This window comes from Erinaceus europaeus, chromosome 9 (assembly GCF_950295315.1).
Source record: "Erinaceus europaeus chromosome 9, mEriEur2.1, whole genome shotgun sequence".
NCBI lineage: Eukaryota > Metazoa > Chordata > Mammalia > Eulipotyphla > Erinaceidae > Erinaceus > Erinaceus europaeus.
This window is the reverse complement of record NC_080170.1, coordinates 117,056,357-117,077,691: the sequence shown is the minus strand read 5'-3', so window position 1 is coordinate 117,077,691 and position 21,335 is coordinate 117,056,357. Positions and strand designations below refer to the sequence as shown.

Sequence of the window (21,335 nt, the reverse complement as noted above, 5' to 3'; positions counted from 1 at the left end):
CTCCCCTCCCCCCCTTTCTAGACAAGGGTAGTGATAAGAAAATCAAAGGCAGTAAATCAATTCTTGAATTTTGAAAATGCCACTTAAAGGGATTTTCTTTGAAAACTACCAATATTTGAAAAGTGGTGCTTGCTTCAGCAGCTCATATACCAATATTTGAAAAGTGTTGAAGAGGTGATCTTAAATTTCAAGTTTAGTTCCACTCATGTGAAACAGTTTATAAAAGCTTCTCCCTTCTGTTTTTTAATTATTTAAATTAATTTACATATGTGTTTATTAGTGATTTCATACTGATTTATAAATTTATCACAGGGGTGTTATTCCATCTATTTCCCACAAGCAGAGTTTTGTGTCCCTATTCCCTAAACTGGAAAGTGTATTAGTTCTTCCAAGATCACAGATATGGGTTGACTCTAACTGTCTGTCTATATTTATATATGTGCCCATTTTTTTCTATTGCCCTGCATTCTCTTCCTTTCTAAGTCATAGCTACTACTACCGAACATTATTCTTTTTTCCCCTTCTACTCTCTCTGGGTCCTGGTGGAATTGTCTCTCTTGTGTTTGAGTTTAGTCATAAGAGATATGAATAGTAAGCTAGAGAGACACGGATTTAGTCCTGGATCATTTACCACATAGTTACTCCAGCAAGGAAGAAGGAAGAGCCTACATTCACATATTATATGAATGGCTTAATTCAGATGACTCTGAAAACAGAAAACATCTCTCAAATGTTTTCTATTCAAGATATCTGAATCTAAACAATTGTATAGCTAGTATAAAGGTAAAATATATTATTTCATAAAAAATGAACTCAGCTGCTCTGACCCATCTTGGATGGAGCAAGAAGAATTTATGTTGAGTGAGATAAATTAGAAAGACAGAGACAAGTATGGGATGATTCCACTGAAACAGAAGTTGAGAAGGAAGAACAGAAAGGAAAACTCAAAGCAGAATCTGACTGAGTTTGGAGTATTACACCAAAGTAAAAAATCTCTGGGGGGGGGAGGGGAGATGGTCAGCTTCATTGCAGGGGAGGGGGCAGAGACACAGACCTTCGGTTGCAGGAATGGTGTTAATTTACACTGCTGTTAACTTATAGTTCCTCAAATTACTACTTAATAAATATGAGAAAGGAAAATGGAAAAAAAAAAAAAGAACACACATAAGCCTGGCCTCTGCCACTTTGAAGGAAGTTTTGGTGCTGTGGTTTCTTTCAGTTTCTCTCTAGATATCTGGGGGGGGGGGGAAATGGATTTACAATTTTGTATGTCTGATAAATGAGATCTATTTCAAACACTAATTGAAATTAGCATTTAATGAAAGTTTATATGATAAACATAATTTCACCAAAGGGCGAGGTGATACTTAATACATAATACAATAATTGCTAGTAAATTCCAATCAATTATCAGGAATGCTTGTCTTTACTCTTCCCTTCTAAATGTGAAAGGCATACCATGAAATGTGGTCATATCGAACTTAAAAACCCTTCTTTTAAAAATCTACAAATATTCTTAGTAGTCTTGAAAATGAAACTTAAATGTTTCTCCCAGTCCTGAAGTCTTCATTGCCATGCTAACAATAGTCGTACACTCAAAGTGTGCCTTAGATGGAAATATGGTAGACCTTCTAAAGTTCAAGTTATTTTTTAAAGTTACTCTTTAAAGAATAGGCCAGAGACCCACCCTACTAGAGAAAGAGAGAGGCAGACTGGGAGTATGGACTGACCAGTCAACGCCCATGTTCAGCGGGGAAGCAATTACAGAAGCCAGACCTTCCACCTTCTGCAACCCACAAGGACCCTGGGTCCATGCTCCCAGAGGGATAGAGAATGGGAAAGCTATCAGGGGAGGAAGTGGGATATGGAGAATGGGTGGTGGGAATTGTGTGGAGTTGTACCCCTCCTACCCTATGGTTTTGTTAATTTATCCTTTCTTAAATAAAAAATAAATTAAAAAAAAAGAATTGGCAAGGCGGTCTGGGAGATAGTGCACCTGATTGAGCTCATCGTTTACAATGCACAATGACCCAGCTTTGAGCCCTAGGTCCCCACCTGCAGGGGGAAAGCTTTGCAAGTGGTGAAGCAGTGTTGTAGGTGTTTCTCTGTCTCTCTTCCTTTCTATCACCACCTTCTCTGTCAATTTCTGGCTGTCTCTATCCAATAAATAAAGATTAAAAAAAAAGAAAAAGAATTGGCAAGGGTTAGGCAGGGTCTTCACTTGTCAATTAACATGTATATTTAAGCTTGTATGTCAGAATAATTTTTTGACAGGAAGTTTTCATCTCTATAATTAGCAAACCACAAAGAACATGAACGCTTTGACATTTAATTGCAGCATTGCTAAGACAATAATAATATGAGAAATACCAAAGCTAAATGCAGTATTCCTGGCCACACCTATGGCTACCTTCTCATTGGCTGGGAAACAATTATATGTGACTAGTAAATAATCCATACAGAAATGAGTGGTGTACATACAAAGACAGCATGCATTTACAACAGGTACTTCTCGTCAGGCCAAGCTCAGTCACCAACTGATGTTGATTTGGACTAAAACGTTATGCACTGACAGCGGAAGACCTCATAAGAGCTCCTGGGAGACTTCTAGAGGCCTCCACATCCGGGATCTTGAGAAGATCATACCATTTCAGATCATCAAATCAGTCTCCCATGAATAGATAATGGCATTTTATCCCCTGCAAATTGCTGGGCTTATCCTTGGACTTCTGGGCTTGGTAGGGACTCTTGCCACAACCCTTCTACCTCAATGGAGAGTCTCGGCTTTTGTTGGCAGCAACATTATTGTCTTTGAAAGGATCTGGGAAGGGCTCTGGATGAACTGCATTCGACAAGCCAAAGTCAGATTGCAATGCAAGTTCTACAGTTCTTTGTTGGCTCTCCCACCAGTCCTAGAAGCAGCCCGGGCCCTCATGTGCGTGGCTGTAGCCCTCTCCTTGATCGCTCTGCTTATTGGCATCTGTGGCATGAAGAAGGTTCAGTGCACAGGCTCTAATGAGAGGGCCAAAGTGTACCTCCTAGGAACTTCTGGCATCCTCTTCATTTTGACGGGCATCTTTGTTCTGATTCCAGTATGTTGGACAGCTAATATTATTATCAGGGATTTCTACAATCCAGCTATCCATGTTGGGCAGAAACGAGAGCTCGGAGCAGCACTTTTCCTGGGCTGGGCCACCTCTGCTGACCTTTTCATCGCTGGGGGTCTGCTCTGTGCATTTTGCTGTTGTAATCGCAAGAAGCAAAGGCTCAGCTATCCAGCCCCAGGACACCATGTGCCACACTTAAATAAGCCAAGGAACATGACGAGGCTGAGTAAGACCTTCACCAGTTATGTATAACTCTTGCTCTGAGCTCACACTTTGGATTCTGGTTCAAATGGTCCCTAAAATCCTGCCAGAAATGTAAGTACATCAGGCAGGAGGACTTGCTTTCTGACAACATTTGAATGGAGATAAAAATGTATAAAAGAGACAAACAAATTTAAGTTGGTCATCTGTTTTAGGAATGGAAATATGTACTAGGAAATCTGTAAATGTGCTTACAGTTGTAGAAATTAAGCAATTATAAATTCCAATATGTGTTTTATTTTCATATGTGAAATCTAAATCAAATAACATATTCTAATAGCTAATATAAATTATGACTTCCAATAATATATTACAGTGACAGCCAAAATATTGAATTTTTCTTCAATAAAATGAAAAATAAAATATAGCAAATAAAGATTTTTTTGTTTGTTTTTGGAAATGGAGTCACACATAAGTGATTTTACTGCCCCATGCAATTTTCCTTCATATATATGTGAGAGAGAGAGAGATACACCATGGGAGCTAGGCTTCTTTGAGAGCCATAGCACTTGCTATATGGCATGAGCTTTAGATCTGGGTCACATATATGACCATCCTGGTGATCTATCTTTCCAGCTGTCCATTAAAGATTCTTAACTGTATGTATCAAAATGTTGATTTTTTCCAGCCAATAAAAACTTTTGTTATTTCTCTAGAAAATATAAATGCACAAGAAATGAAACTCAGATTCCAGTTTAGAATACTTAAGAAAATGGACCCTTTTTGTTATTTTTATTATTGTTGCTAACAGACTTCATTTCCTACAGCACTTTTTTTCTGATAGAAAGACAAAAAGACAGAGAAAGAGAGAGAGGAAGAGATCCTTAACCTGGGTCACATGCCCTACGGCACTTTTTTTCTGATAGAAAGACAAAAAGACAGAGAGAGAGAGAGAGAGAGAGAGAGAAAGAGAGAGAGAGAGATCCTTAACCTGGGTCACATGCATGGCAAAACTGGCAGCCTCTCAAAGAAGCTACCATATCAGCTTGAGAAGTTAGATCTTAAAGTGACAAGTTTATAGTTATACCTGCTTAGGATTAGTCAAAGGAAAATAATTCATACATAAAAATATGCCTTATTAACCCATGATTTTTACCTGCTGGCAAACACAAGTACCCCTCTTAAGAAGACACACCAGAAGAGGTCTTAATCACATATTTTCATCAAGAGAAGACATAATTCCTATGAGGGAATTGAAGTTTAGGTGTTGAAGGGAAGGGTTGGTTTCTGTTCTTTGGAACTTTTGTTAGTCATTGTACATGTCTACACATGCAAAACAAAATAACAACGCATTAATGTCATGATTCAGGCAGTTAGTCAAAATAAGGATTTATTTTTATTCTGTAATAAATAAGTATGGCTAAGATGGTTTGTTTTGCTTTAATTACATGCGTATTTTTAATTTCTTCACCTACCATGTTCAGAGACCAGTATCAGAGTTAAAATTATGGTTATCTGGGAGGAGGGGGATGGAATGGGGTAATAAAACAGTGTTTGTGGAATAAGACTACTCCTAGGGGCTCCTCTGAATAGCTCCACTATCTCGTAAAGCAATCAGTAATAATATATGAGACGTCACCTCCTCAAATAATTGCTTATTTGTAGACATATATTAAATTTACAGTACATTATTAAACTTGTTTACCAACTAGTATTTATATATCTGTCATTATTATAATACAACAGTGAAATTAGAATTTGAGCGCTCTCAGCAATGTCAACCAACTGTGAGATCAAAATGAAAAGAAATTTTTGCCTTGAAAATATCATCAAAGGGAGTCGCCTTGTAGCGCAGTGGGTTAAGTGCACGTGGTGAAAGCACAAGGACTAGCTTAAGGATCCAGGTTCGAGCCCGGCTCCCCACTTGCAGGGGAGTCGCTTCACAGGTGGTAAAGCAGGTCTGCAAGTGTCTATCTTTCTCTCCCCTTCTCTATCCTCCCCTCCTCTCTCCATTTCTCTCTGTCCTATTCAACAATGACGACATCAATAAAACAACAACAACAACAGGAAAACAGCAACGGCAACAAAAGGGAATAAATAACTAAATTACGTAATAAAAAAAATAAAATATCTTCTAAGGGGTCCGGTGGTGGTGCACCTGACTGAGGCATTTGTTACAATGCGCAAGGACCCAGGTTGGAGCCCTCAGTCACCATCTGCAGGGAAAAGTTTTGTGAGGGATGAAGTAGTGCTGTAGGTGTGTCTATATTTCTTTCCTTCTCTATCTCCCGTTCCCTCTTGATTTATAGTTGTCTCTATCCAAATAAAAAAAATAACTCCTAACAATATCATCTGGGAAGGCTGGGAGTTAGCTCACTTGAGTGCATATTTTATCAAGCTGGGTTCCAAGTTCATGCTACATATTGGAGCACAATACAAAAGGGGAAGCAGCTTCACTAGTGTGATGTGATGTCTACTTTTCTCTTTGTTTCTCTTACCCTCTATAGGGAGAGAGAGAGAGAGAGAGAGAGAGAGAGAGAGAGAGAGAGAGAGATTCATTGGGAAGAAGAGTCCATTGGGTGGAACCGAGGAAGAGGAAGTTCATGTGCTCCATTAGGTAGGTGTAAAGCCCCAGTGAAGTGGTAGTTAAAAAAACAAAGTGGGAGTCGAGCAGTAGCACAGCACGTTAAGCTCACATGGTGTGAAGAGCAAGGACCTGTAAGGATCCGGGTTCAATCTCCCTGCTCCCTATCTACAGGGGAGTTGCTTCACAAGCAGTGAAGCAAGTCTGCAGGTGTCTATCTTTCTCTCCCCCTCTGTCTTCCCCTCCTCTCTCCATTTCTGTGTCCTATCCAACACGGACAACATCAATAACCACAACAATAAAAAAAGGATAGCAAAAGGAAATAAATGACAATAATACAAAATTATAAAAAATAAAAACTAAAAAAGAGTATCTTATAATTCTAAAACATTAAATAAAAATCCAATGTAAGGCTACATATAAATATCAAACTCTCTTTCCATTCTACAAACCACACTTCAGTAAGTGAAATCCTTGGAGCTATTTGTAAACTGTCCATAAAAATTAATAAACATTGAAATCCTCATACATGCAAATATGTAGAGAACAATGTTCCAGAAAAATAGAAATAGACTTTGTACTAAATTTGTTTTCTTGTTCGAACAAATCAGAAATGCCAAAAGTTTCAGTGTGTCAGAAACAAAATCTCTATTTATCCCACATGGACAAGCAGCAGATCAAGACCAGCAAGATACATGACTAGAGTTGTCATGGAATCATTTGCTTTGCCCTTTGACTTACTATTATAAGTAATCAGCTTTGCAGGATGTGTTCCAGAGGCTAAATGAGGCATACTCCCCTGCCATAGAGAATAAAAGAGTGTAACACTAGATGGAATACAAAAAAAAAATATCACTGAAAATAACATTAATTAATGTATACTGGGAAACATTTCAAAACTAAGGACTCCTTTACTTGTTTTTTTTTTTTTTTTTTGTTCAGCCAGTTGTACTTCTGGGTGGAGGAAATAGTTCCACTCCCCTTATTCTGCAGTAGTGATTTTTATTCCATCCTCAAACCAAGATTTAATAGATAGATGTTATTTTCTGCCACCAAGGTTGTTGCTGGGGCCTCACACTTGCATGGCTCCATTGTTTCTGGCCACAATTTTCCCTCTCCCTTTAGACAGAGGGTGAGAGACAAAGTGGGAAGAGAGAAGAGAGAGAGAGAGAGAGAGAGAGAGAGAGGGAGAGGGAGAGGGAGAAAGAGGTTCACCACCTGGTAGAGTGCACTGGTTAAAATGTGCAAGGTGCAAGGACCCGGGTTCAAGCCGCTGGTCCCTATCTAGAGGTGGGAAGCTTCATGAGTGGTGAAGCAGTGCTGTATCTTTTCTTTCTCCTCTTATTCTCTCTTGATTTTTCTCTGTCCTATCAAATAAAATAAGAAAGAAAAATAAAACATAGAGAGCAAGAGAGAGAAGGAGAGACACCTCAGCAGCACTCCACTGCCTATGAAGGCCCCCTTGCCCTCCACCCCCACACAGGCACTTACTTCCATGTGAAGGCCAGAGGCTTAAAGTGGAGGGAGTCACATTGTATAGCAGTATTTTTGTTCTACTAGAAAACCACTTCCCAAACCACCATTTTTGTCATTTATTATTATTATTATTTTATTTTTATTTTTAGTTTGCCTTCAGGGTTATTACTGGGGCTCAAGCCTGCACTATGAATCCACTGCTCCTAGAGGATATTTTGTCATTTTTGTTGCCCTTGTTGTTTAACATTGTTTTGTTATTGTTATTACTATGATTGCTGGCTTTTCATAACCACCATCATCTCGTACCAACTATGTAGATATCATTGTCAATGGATTTCAACGAACTGAATTTACAAGATTATATGATGTGGCCTATATCACAGAACTAACAATGAGAAATCATGAACTTATCAATAATTTTAAGTAGAGAAATTATAGACATTTTAGAAATCACCAATAAATATTTACATATATTTCAATAGCTTGGGACCTTTATGAATATAAGTCCTCATCTACAGGAAGGAGAAGAAACTATAGAACTCAGAGATTTAAAGATAATTCTTATTTTTTTACTCTGATTAATAAATTTGAAGATAAACATGAACAAAGAATTAAATGTCTCAGCCAGAAGTATACTTTCTTTATTCTTAATGTCATTCAAGTATTTCTTTAGATGAAACTTATAAACTAAAAGGGAGAAGTAATGGGAGTCGGGCTGTACTGCAGAGGGTTAAGTGCATGAGACGCAAAGCACATTGACCTGCGTAAGGATCCTGATTCGAGCTTCGGCTCCCAACCTTCAGGTGAGTCGCTTCACAGGTGGTGAAACAGGTCTGCAGGTGTCTGTCTTTCTCTTCCTCTCTTTGTCTTCCCCTCCTCTCATCATTTCTCTCTGTCCTATCTAACAATGATGATATCAATAACAACAACAATAATAACTGCAACAATAAAAAAGAGCAACAAAAGGGAAAGTAAATAAATAAATAAATAAATAAGGGCAGTAATAGAGTAGAAATATTGATGTGTCATTGGGAGACCCTATGAACTCTCCCTAATCTATTTCCTGGGGAATGAGATACAGCAAAATGATAAACTTTCAGTTGGACTCTTTCATTGTTGTTTCTGCCAGGGTTTCACTGGCCTGGGGACAACATTTTTCCAGTGAAGGTGCACTGAAGTTTCCTCCAGTACATTGACCATTTGCCTTGGACTTATATCACATACATGTAAAGGTTACACACCATCCAGGTGGGTTATTTTGCTGGTTCACACTTGATATTTTGTAACTAATCATCTGGCACTTAGTACACCAATTTTTGCTAAGAAAAGTAATATATAGTTTTTCAAGGGTAAAAATAATAAACAAACCAAATCTGAAGCAGCTTATTTTGGAGTAATCAAGAGTCAAATCCCAAGTTGACCTAGAGGAGTTCTGTGTTCTCACTTTTCTTGGCAGGATTATTTCTAAGAAAACACTTATTTAGGGGAAAGTTCATATTTAATAGAAGCTATTTCTCATTAAGGTATTGTTGCAAATGAAATAGAACACAACAGGTGTTGAGTAAGAATTCAGACCGATTCTTCAAAGCTCAGAATTTTCTGATAGAAATGACTGATAAAATCATGCAGTGTTTTATAATTTCACAAGTCAGAGTAGACACAACTCCAATATATAGTGAGTAAAAAAATTTACTACAGTAAACATGTATCTGACACTGGTAAAATTTTGCTGATAAAAATCTGTTAAAGGAACTCTGAGTGAAAAGTATCAATAGGTCAGTTATACTAAAGGAGACCTATGTGTACAGAGATCAACTACTACAGAGGTGTAACCTGAGAACATTGTACAGTACACTCAAAAGTGAACATGTTATTGACTATGGAAGTAAGAAGGGATAAGAGAATTACAGCTCAGGGTTTGTAGCAAAAGAAGAGTCAACTTCAACATGAAGAAAATAATTTATTAAACACCAGAATTCGATCAGTGATGAATATTCTCACAAGGAGTAGAGGCACCATTGTTACTTATAAAAATATAACTGAAATAGGACTACTAGCTATCTACAAAACAGGGACTCCTTAACTCTTCAAATGAACTATTCCATCCTTTAGGTTCATGATTAGTCAACAATTTGTTTGGCTCTATATGTTAATAACTCTTTTTTCAGCCATCGGGTCTCAGATGCTAACATGATGTCAACTGGACTTCCCTGGGCAGAGGATCCCACCAACGTGTCCTGGAGCCCCACTTTTCGAGAGCCCTGCTCCACTTGGAAAGAGACAGGCTAGGAGTATAGATTGAACTGCTGACCCCTGTGTTCAGCAGGGAAGCAATTACTGAAGCCAGAGCTTCCACCTCCTGCATCCCATAATGGCCCTGGGTCCCTGCTCCCAGAGGGATAAAGAATAGGAAAGCTATCAGGGGAGGTGATGGGATACTGAGTTCTGGTGGTGAGAACTGTGTGGAGTTGTACCTCTGTTATCCTATGATTTATGTCAGTGTTTCCTTTTTATAAATCAATTTTTTTTAAAAAAAGTTCTTTTCTTGGGGCCAGACATTGGCATAGCTGGTGGAATACCAAAATATCAGGCACAAGAGCTGAAGTTCAAGCCCCCAGTCCTCATTTGCATAGGGAAGCTACACGAGTGGTGAAGCAGTGCTGAAGGTCTCTCTCTCTCCCGATCTCACTCTCGCTCTCTCCCTCCCTCCTCTCTACTCCCTTCTCTCTCAATCTGTCTGGCTCTATCAAATAGACAGATAAATAAAAGCCCTTTTCTTTTCTCTCCTAGAATTGATGACTTAGGATCACAGATTTGTAAATTTGAAAAGGATTATGAAAAGAATCAAGGCCAACAGAGTTCTGGTGGTGAGAATTGTATGGAACTGTACCCCTCTTATCCTATGGTTTTGTCAGTGTTTCCTTTTTATAAATTAAAAAAAAGAAAAGAAAAGAATCAAGGCCAAGAGTGGTAACTCTTTCTTGAGAACTCCTCAGTTCAACCTGATTGACTCAGGGCCTCTCTACATTCCATTAGTAATTCTCTGGACTTATACAGCCTCCCTCAGGAAAGACCCAACTCTCAACTTTGTACTCATTCATCTTCTCTGACACCAGTTACTATTCCTCCTCTACTAGTCCCTTACCCTTAATTTGAACTCTAAAAGTTGAGTTGAGCTTCCTTTTGTATAGTTACCAAACCTTCAACTGTCTTGTATTGGACTGAGTAGCCGTGATTTCTTTTTTCTTTCTTTCTGTTTTCTATGCAAAAATGTGTCATGTCTTTTCTGTCAGTTTTTCTTTTTTTTTTTTTTTTAGATTTTATTTATTTATGCGAAATATAGGAGGAGAGAGAAAGAACCAGACAGCACTCTGGCATATGTACTGTCGGAAATCAAACTCAGGACTTCATGCTTAAGAGTCCAAACCTTTACCACTGCACAACCTCCAGGACCACTCTGTCAATTTTTCATGTCAATATTTTGACTATTCCAAAAACGTCACTCTGGATTGCTGTCAAGTATTTGTTTCAATAATCTTTTTAGCAGAGAAATATAGCATAATGGTTATGCAAAAGACTTTCATGCCTGAGGTCTGGAGCCCAACCCCAAACACTACCATCCCTCTTAAATCCTCTCACTGACATCACCATAAGCAGAGCAATACTTTCCTAATAAAAATGAAAGGAGAGAGAGAGAGAGAAGAGGAGAAAGAGTAAGGAGGAGAAGAAAGGAAAGAAGTCACTCATAGGAATTTTTTTACATTTTTATTTATAAAGTGAAAATATTGACAAGACTATAGGATAGGAGGGGAATGTTTCCACACAATGCTCACATCCAGAGCTCCATATCCAATCTCCTCCCTTGATAGCTTCCCTATTTTTATCCCTATGGGAATATGGACCCAGGATCATTATGGGGTGCAGAAGGTGGAAGGTCTGGCTTCTGTAATTGCTTTCCCACTGAACATGGGTGTTGGTAGGTCCATCCATACTCCTGACCCGTCTCTCTCTTTCCCTAGTGGCACATGGATCTGAGGAGGCGGGGCTCCAAGACACATGGTAGGATCCTCTGCCCAAGGAAGTTGGGTTAGCATCATGGTATCATCTGGAACCTGGTGGCTAAAGAGTTCAGCTATAATACAGAACAAACTGTTGACTAATCATAAACATAAAGGCAAGTATATTGCTGATGAAGGTTTGGGGTCTCCATTTTGGACAAAGCTAGTAAGTCTAATTTAGTTATATTCCAGAGGGCCCATGATTTTATTAGTTTTTTTCTGCTCCTGACATCTAACATGCAGGTAGACCCAGGTTATTGTCTGGGGAGATGATGTCATAGTTGTGAAAAGGACTAGAAATCTGGATCAGGGAAGATAGTAGCTCCCAAATATGGGGAAAGTATATAAATATTGTTAAGTGTAAATCCCATAGGTTTGATCTGGGACCCATTGTGGGACTATATGAAAGCTTGGTAGAGCTTAGGGGAGCTCTCCCATCCTTGGATGGAGGTCTGGAAAGACACCTCACTCGTTAGCCTCTCCAGTCATAGAGATGAGCCAAGAGGGAAAAAGTCTCCCAGACTAAACTTGCCTTATTAGCCTCCCAGGCTCACAGAAAACCTGAAGACCTCTTGTACTTAGTTTCTCCCTGCTGGCAGGCCACATGGCTGCCTGCTTTAAGGTTTATTGACTCAAAATTCACCTCACCTTCTGATCACAAAGGAGAGCACACCTTATCACACACTCCTAATAGTGTAATTTGATGTCTTTAATTTACATCAAACCTTCTTTATCTTCTCTCTATCTCACCTTAATTGGTTTAATCCCTATTCTCCTCTCAAATGCCTTTGGGTAATTAAATGCCTGCATCAGGAGACTACTTATCTTGACCTTTATGTATCTGCTTCAATTCTTGTCATACCAGCCCCCTACAATAGAGGCAAGCTGATCTTTAAGGAACCTGTAATTTCTGACATATTTCAAGAATGTTCTTTGTTTAAATCTCTATATAAACCCAAGCCCACACCCAAATAAATCGAGTGTTTGTACCAAAATACTCCCCAGTGTCTCCTTTCTGATCTCTGGGCCCCTTAGAGACGGAGAGAGAGAATCAGTAAGCTTACTTTCCTGGCTGGAGTCACCCCACATGAGCCCCAGCAACCCATATTTAGCACAGGAGCCTATGTAACCTCTGCATCTCTGCATCCCTGTAAGTCTGAGCTTGCATTCTGTGGCCATGGCTAGGAACATTCCAGGTTGCACTAACTTCAGAACCCATCTTCCTTGGGTAGTAAGCAGCTTCCCTTTGGAGAATGCAACATTCTCTATCATTGTTGATCCACGTTGTTGTCAAGGTCCTATAGGGGCCCACAAAGGGGTCCATTTCATTGTTCCTGATAGAGGTGACCATTGACCATGGTGAGAGGGGTCTGTTAGAGGTCTAGACACATCATGTCTGTGGGAACCCCAGGGTTCCCTGACTAGGGCCCAAATGATGGAGTTGCCTGGTAGTGACTAAAGAGTCATCATTAAAGTATAGCAGTTTCTTGCTCTTATTCAGTTTTTGTAGTCCTTACTTTGTCTGACAAGGTTAGCTTTGGAATGATTGGGTGACATGTCACAGAACATTTTGATAGCGTGTTACTTATTCAGAAATTCCACAATTTTTTCTTAAACTATTGTTGAGAGCTCTTTATTGATTTTAGAGACTTTTTTTTTTTTTTTGCCTCCAGTGTTGTCGCTAGGGCTTGGTGCTTTCACTATGAATCCACTGCTCCTGCAGGCTATTTTTTCCCCATTTTTTGCCCTTGTAGTTTATCATTGTTGTTATTATTATCATCATTATTATTGTTGTTGTTGTATAGGACAGAGAGAAATAAATAGAGGAGGGGAAGACAGAGAGGTGGAGAGAAAGATAGACACCTGCAGACCTACTTCACCACCTGTGAAGCAACCCCCCTGCAGGTGGGGAGCCAGGGGCTTGGACCGGGATCCTTATGATGGTCAAGTCCTTGTGCTTTATGCCACATGAACTTGACCTGCTGTGCTACCACCTGGCCCCTGATTTTAAAGACTTTTTTTAAAAAATTCCTTCCCTATATCATATATATATATTTGTTTTAAGAACTCATTTAAATTCAGTGGTGAATAAATAGCATGGCAAGATCATATAAAAATCACTATACTAGGAGATCTCTGCTGTTATAAGCTGGTTCTTTCATGAAAACAGAGTCTTATTTTCTTTCTCACAGAATGGGATAGCAGACAGCTCATGTAGGTAAGCAAACACTTCAGCGTATGCATGTACCCAGAGGAGCCCAGAAACCCAGGTTTGAATGCTCACTCCACCTAGGACCACTATTCATGGTACCAGATTTTATGGATGGTGGAGTGTTGTTGTTCTGTCTCTGGTTTTCCTGTTGTGGCTCTTCTTTTCTGTCTCTAAGATTAAAAACATAGACAGAAAAAAGGTCCATCCAGAGAAAGGCCTAGCAGAGGGTGAATTTTTATGTGGAAAACTAACATGTTATGGATGTATAAACTATTGTATTTTACTGTTGACTGTAAACTATTAGTTCCCTAATAAAGAAATTAAAAACATAAAATAATTTAAAATAAATAAGTAAAAATTTATAAATAAATAAGACCCATCAGAAGCAGTGGAATCATACTGATATGAGGTCCTCCTGTCAGATAAAAAAAACCAGGAAGTGGTAAAAATAGTTTTTAATATCCATTAAGTGCTTATAAATCTAAATATATGTAGAGACATATATGAGTGTGTAGATACATCATACAGAACATCTGTAAATCATCATATACTCAAAATCTGATACTCTAAGTTGTTCTCTAACATTTCTGAGGCTATAACAAGATGTCTACTCCACACTCTCTATGTTAATGCCTCCTGACAGCCTGTCTCCATCCCTGTGAGGCCTTCCTCCCCATCACAAGACACAGGGAATGTAATCACTTCCCTCTCTACCTAGAATTATGGCTGTGAGGTGAAAATGAGGTAGTGCCTGTGAAAGCATTTTCATCTTAAGGCATTATGTAAATGCAATTCATAATTACTATTATTATCAACCAGCAGTCCACATCTTAAGCTCTCTATAATTCTCTTGCTTTCTCTGTCCATAATGTAATTCACTTCCACATCCTGAAACTTAGGCAAAAATAATAATAGTCAGTGTTTTTCCTAAGATTTACAGTTCAAGCTTTTCTTTCTATTTTCAACTATCAGGGTGCATTTAGGCTTCTGAGATACTGAGAACTGCCATGTTCTGGTTTAAGTCCTTTTCTGCTGAAATAATCTATAATAATACTCTATATATTTTGCTTAAATTCCAATTTTCATAATAAGTTACATGGCCAACTACTATCTTTCTAGATGTCTCCTGTTGTGCTTCCTATATTCTATATTCCATTTCTTTCTGAGCTATAATATTACTGAATCATCTCTCCCTTTTCTATGTAGGTTCCCCATATTGCTCCTTGCTCAGCCTACTGAGAAATAACTTACTCTTCTACTAATGCATTTTTAAACCATTAATAACATTTTTAGTTTTTGTTTATCACTCATTCATTCATTCATTCATTGCACAGAGAGAGATAAATTGAAAGGAAGAGGGCATGGAGAGGGAGGGAGAGAGACATCTGTAGACATGTTTCACCACTGTAAAGCTTTCCCCTGCAGGTGGGGAGGCTTGAAGCCAGGACTTTGCTCACAGTAGCACCACCTCACCCTGCCCCACTGATAATGTCATGAATGCCTTCTTTTCTGATTTCCTGTTTCCAGAACATTTGTTCTCACCTCTAACCAAGACTATTTTCATTTCACTTCCAAAGAGTTCCTGAACTATAAAATTCCTGATATTATATATTGTCTTCAATTCTCTTCTATCTTTTTTTTTTAATTTTTCTTTTCTTGGATTTCTCTTTTGCTGGTAGGAAGTATTATTGCTATTTTGCATCATGGAGTTCAACCTCTCCTAAATGCCAAGAATTTGACATGGGATATTATCTCCTGAGCACAAGTTCTGTTTCTACTGTAAACATACCCCCTCTCCTCCAACTCTTCTTTTGATTGCCTGTAAATGGCTGCTGACACCTAGCAGTTCCTTCCATAAAGGTATTAAGTCTACCCCCTTAGTCCTGTAATCAAGAACAACCTCCTGACTTGCTCTCACCAAATGGCTTTAATGGAAGAGATATTATACCAAGTCAGAGTCTAGAGTGCATAAGTGTTATAGTATTTCATCTTGCTTTCTTTTCATGTTCTTACCAATGCTCTTTTTAAAAAATTTTTTTAGTTATAAAAAGGAAACAATGAAAAAAATCATAGGATAAGAGGGGTACAATTTCACACAATTCCCACCACCGGACCTGCGTATCCCATCCCCTCTTCTGATAGCGTTCCTATTCTTTACCACTCTGTGAGTATGAACCCAAGGTCATTGTGAAATGCAGAAGGTTGAAGGCCTGACTTCTGTAATTGCTTCTCCACTGAACATCGGCATTGACAGATCGATGCATACTCCCAACCTATCTCTCTGTCCCCAATGGGGAAGGGCTCTGGAGAATGTTACTTCTTTTTAGATCATCCCATATGTCTCTGTTGTTGTTTTCAGTGTCTCTCAATCTCTTTTACCCCTTTCTTAGTTTTCTCTAGCTCATCCTCTGTCTGGATAATTCTGTTTTCTTCTGTCAATATGCTTTCCTTTCCCTCAGCTTCTTTCTTCAGTTCAGTTATAGTATTAGCTTGTTCAGCTAACTAAACTTTTAGTTCAGCTATTTCAGCTTTTATTTTTCTAATTATCTCGAGGTAGCTAGTATTTTCCTTGAGGGTCTCGTCTGTGGTTTCCCTAATTCTGCTAGCCATTTCCTCCATAGTTGTCTTCATTTCTGTGATGATTAGGTTTACTATTGTTTGAATATTTTTCTTATCTATGGTTACTTCTGTCTGATTTGGAGTTTCTTCTGGGATCCTGTCTTGATTTATTATGGCTGCAGTTTTATTTGCTCTTGATTTAACCATTTTTTATTGATGTGTTTTTTATTTTTCTGTTCTGTCATTCTTCAGCTGTTGTGTTTTGAGTACAAGACACAATACACTAAATACCTTTATGACAAATGCAGTCACCAACCTCAGAAATTACAACAAAAGTAACTGAAGCAAGGATTGATGCAGTTTAACCAATACCAGTTAGCCAAACAATGACTCCAGTCTGAGAAAAAATAGCAACCAAATCCAAATGAAAAAGAAAGAGAAAGGGAAAAAAAAGGAAAGCAAAATTAGACAATTATGCAAATCTATTGTCCACTGTAAATTCTAGGGGTAGCAAGAGGAGAAAAGAAAGTAGAGAAGAGAGTATCAGTCAATTCAGAAAGCAGAAGAATTAGAAAAGAAGACAAGAATGAGAAAAAAATAAAAAATAAAAAGAACAGTGGAAGAAAAGAGTTTTGTTTTTTTTAATTAGACAGGAGAAAAGGGAGAGTGGATGGAAGAGGTAGAGTGAAACAAGTTCCTCTTACAGTGGATAGGACACCCGGTCACCTAGAAATGGAAAAAAAAAAACAATAACAGTTAATTTTGGTCAATCTGAAGGAGGGTGGTGGGAAGGAACATGCATATATATATATATATATATATATATATATATATATATATATATATATTAGTAATAATAAAAAAGAATAGAGTAAAAAATCCTAACAGTCAATCTGCAACTTGGATGGCTCCAGATTGGCTTAGGCAGCCTGAGCAAAGACATCCAATTATTAAAACAAACAAAAAACCCTCCAGGTAATCTTTCCCAGGCAGGGGTGAGGCTCTGATTGGTCAGATATTTTGTCACTCAAATAGAGTTCCAGCCACTTAGAAAGAAAAAAAAAGAGAGAGAAGGAAATCAAAAAGGAAAAGTATTGGAATCACACCCCTGGTGAGCCAGGAATCTTGGTAAGGAAAAAAACTCATCGGGGAGCCTGCTAGTTAGAGTTCTGTAGCCCCTGGGGTCTGGTTATGGGGTGGTTGGGAGGAGTGTGCTTCAGAAACAATCAAAAGATTTCCTTTCTTTCTTATCTCTTTTCTAACCCAAGATTGAACTATAGTCACCTCCTCGGTGGCACACTTAGGACACCTTATTCACCGTCCAGATGATGGACCAGTAACCTACCCTATACAACAATTATTGTCAAAGCTCATGCCAGAAGCTGCCTCCAAATCACCATCTTGGCTCCCCCCCTCTTATCAATGTTATTAATCCAGATAAATCTTACATAATATGTGAAAAAAAAAACAATGCCTTCAGTGTCACCTCAATCATTTCCACAAATTCAGTGGAGACCCTTGATATATGAGTGAGCCCTGATGAACACTTTGCAACAGAGAAGATACATTCCAGTTGAACCCAGCCCAAAGTTCAGTCTCATAGGATTGTGAGTCAGTTCACCAAGTATGTTTGAGAAGTCATTATTAATTATTTTTAGGGAACTGAAAGTCAAAATCACAATAGATATTGTTTCCCATATTGGGAATAACATCAAAAGGTAGGAAGAAGTAAGAACTAGCAAGTGTGAGGAAGGAAAGGGAACTTTGGGCTCTGCTGGTGGGAATGTAAGCTCATTCAATCATTTTGGACAAAAGTCTGAAGAGTCTTCAAAACCATGGTCCAGCTATTCTACTTTTGAACCATGGTCCAGCTATTCTACTTTTGAACCATGGTCCAGCTATTCTACTTTTGAACCATGGTCCAGCTATTCTATTTTTGGATATTTACCCAAAGATTGCAAAAATACCAATTTAAAGAAATATGTGAGCACCCAGCTTCATTTCACCTTGATTAACCAAGGGCTTCTTGAGTGGGTGGTTGATTGGGGCTGTAGCAGGGTTTCTTTCTTTCTGTCTGAATCACACTTTCTCCTTTATTAACAATAATTTTAATACTCAACTAGGGAGCCATTCAGTGGTATCCCGTATGTGTGAGACCTTGTGTTGATTCCTCAGTGTCACATTAAAAATAAGTAAAAGTATAAATAGCATAATGGTTTATGAAAGAGATTCTCATGCCTGTGGCTCTAAAGTCCCAGGTTCAGTCCTCTGAACTGCCATAAGCCAGAGCTGAGTAATGATCTGGTAAAAAACAAAAGCAAGAAAAATGCAGTTTAAAAAAAAAAAGAATTTGGGTAAAAACTGTCATTAATAATTTAGATAATTAATTGTGTTATTTCAATTATGCATTTAATTAGTGTGTCTTCACTAAGTACAATAGGAATAGGAAATGTAAAGTCACCTTACCATAATGGAATGATTTTACTTTAACATACAAAATAAATTACAGAAATAGAGAAATATATTTCCACTCATGAAAGATGAAAACTAATAATGAAAAATTGCCTTGGGAATACAGGAGAAAGTACATGATGAAAGTTACCTGCATATCAGATTTCAGGCACAAGGGAAAAAGAAAAAAAACTAGTATAGCCCAGGCCCTTTAGAATATAACTAAAATATGACTACTAGTTATCTACAAGATGGAGGATGCACCCAACACTTCATCTGCACTATTCCAGCCTTTCGGTCCATAACTGATCAACTATTTGTTTGGCTTTGTATGTTAACTCTCTTTTCAGCCACCAGGTTCCAGATGCTATCATTTTGCCAACCAGACTTCCCTGGACAGACAGCCCCACCAATGTGTCCTGGAGCTCCACTTCCCCAGAACTCTTACCCACTAGGGAAAGAGAGGGATAGGCTGGAAATATGGATCGACCTGTCAAAGCCCATATTCAACTGGGAAGCAATTACAGAAACCAGACCTTCCACCTTCTGCATCCCACAATGACCCTGGTTCCATACTCCCAGAGGGTTAAAGAATAGGAAAGCTATCAGGGGAGGGGATGGGATACGAAGGTCTGGTGGTGGAAACTGTGTGAAGTTGTACCCCTCCTATACTATGGTTTAGTCAATGTTTCCCTTTTTTTTATATTTATTTTATTTATTTATTCCCTTTTGTTGCCCTTGTTGTTTTATTGTTGTAATTATTATTGTTGTTGTCATTGTTGGATAGGACAGAGAGAAATGGAGAGAGGAGGGGAAGACAGAGAGGAGGAGAGAAAGATAGACACCTGCAGACCTACTTCACCGCCTGTGAAGCGACTCCCCTGCAGGTGGAGAGCCGGGGTTCGAACCGGGATCCTTATGCCGGTCCTTGTGCTTTGTGTCACCTGCGCTTAACCCACTGCGCTACAGCCCGACTCCCTCCCTTTTATAAATAAAAATTTTTTAAAAAATTAAAAAATAAAGTTGCCTTATGATAGTATGGAGCCAAAAAATCTGTAAATGAACCTGGTAATTCCATGAAATGTGAATTAAAATACATATATATATTTATGTATATATACACACATATGTGTGTGTTTGTGTGTGTGTGTATACACATCAGGGAAAATTTGAAATAAGTTTGGAATATTTAGGGCTCACAGTCCTTGAAAACTAGGATATAAAGTTCTTTGTTCCATGACCTGTTAAAGGAATTTTCACAAGAGTCATATTGTTTCATGGCTTAGAAAATGTTCTTGAACTCAATTTTGCCAACATTATGATTTTATGGCCTTATGGCATTTTCTTATTGTCTGCAAATATTTGAAAGTATGTGTTGTCTGTCTCAATCCTAGTCTAAGCTATGAATACGCAAGTAAAACTTCGGTGGACCTTGATTAGATGCTAAGGCATAGTCAAACAAAATAACTTACAACCAGCAATAAACATGCAATCTTAAAAATGTATAGTTCAGTGGGGAAGCAATTATAGAAGCCAGACCTTCCACCTTCTGCAACCCACAACCACCCTGGGTCCATACTCCCAGAGGGATAGAGAATGGGAAAGCTATCAGGGGAGGGGATGGGATATGGAGATCTGGTATTGGGAATTGTGTGGAACTGTACCCCTCTTATCCTATGGTTTTGTTAATGTATCCTTTCTTAAATAAAAAAAAAGTATAGTTCCTTTAGGTTTCTAAAAACAAACAAACAAACAGCTTGAGGTGGATTAGCAATAGAATGAAGCAGCACTTTCCAACCTGTGGTCCTATGACTGCATATACTTGAGTATTGCTTTGGTTATCTTAGTCATAAATATATAAATAAAACTTTAAAAGTAAGATAAAAATGTATCCTTGACTAATTGTCAATAGTAAAATCTGCAACTAGAAGCCAGGTCATGGATTACCCAGCAGCTCTCCTCAAGACAATTTATTAAATAAATAAATAAATAAATAAATAAGATAAATATCAATGGATTTGGCCATGTTAACAACAAGGGAGTTGTGCACAAATACTTGAGGAACCAGAGGTACAGGTTCAATCCTTGGCAGAACTATAAAATAGAGCTGAGAAGTGCTCTGGTTAACATAATATGATGACCTGAACCAACTATGAGCTATTTAAGGGGAACTTATTAGGAAATTTTAATTTACTTTTACAGTAAAACACATTAAATATCCATCTTATATAGTCTATTAAAATGAATGATTTTTCTGCAGCCAATTAAGACGTCAGTGCTGCCCTCCCCCTGGCGCCCCGTGTGCAGTGGCTGCAAACAGCAGCCTCCTGGGTAGCGTATGAGGCCTGTTGCTTGTACAGGCTGCACTAAGGGACCCTGGAGATAGCCCTTCCTGCTCTGTGTTCATTTTATGCCTGAATTCCTGCTGTCCCTAACCTTAGGCTCCAGACAGGGATGTGAGATGCTTTGGGGAAGCCCAAGGGTACCGTGGCTAGAGTCCACATTGGCTAGGTCATCATATCCACCCACACCAAGCTGCAAAACAAACAGCATGTGATCGAGGCCCTGCTCAGGGCCAAGTTCAAATTCCCTGGACACCAGAAGATCCATATCTCCAAGAAGTGGGGCTTCACCAAGTTTAATGCAGATGAGTTTGAAGGCATGGTGGCTGAAAAGCGCCTCATTCC

At 38.6% G+C, this 21,335-nt stretch overlaps 1 protein-coding gene and 1 non-coding gene across 2 annotated transcripts; both read left to right on the top strand.

The window, feature by feature from the left end:
• Positions 1-2,500: 2,500 nt before the first annotated feature.
• On the top strand, positions 2,501-4,183 carry CLDN17 (claudin 17). Its single transcript, XM_007528556.2, has one exon. It carries the CDS (start codon positions 2,685-2,687, stop codon positions 3,357-3,359), a length of 675 nt encoding a protein of 224 aa, XP_007528618.1. The 5' UTR covers positions 2,501-2,684; the 3' UTR covers positions 3,360-4,183.
• A 16,719-nt stretch (positions 4,184-20,902) lies between these two features.
• Positions 20,903-21,036, top strand: LOC132540603 (small nucleolar RNA SNORA70). Its single transcript, XR_009551796.1, has one exon. It is a non-coding gene; the product is annotated as a small nucleolar RNA SNORA70 (small nucleolar RNA).
• Positions 21,037-21,335: the final 299 nt, after the last annotated feature.

What these genes read in the sequence shown, in the direction of transcription:
- CLDN17 (XM_007528556.2), top strand. Translation starts at nt 2,685, where the DNA reads ATGGCATTTTATCCCCTGCAAATTGCTGGGCTTATCCTTGGACTTCTG.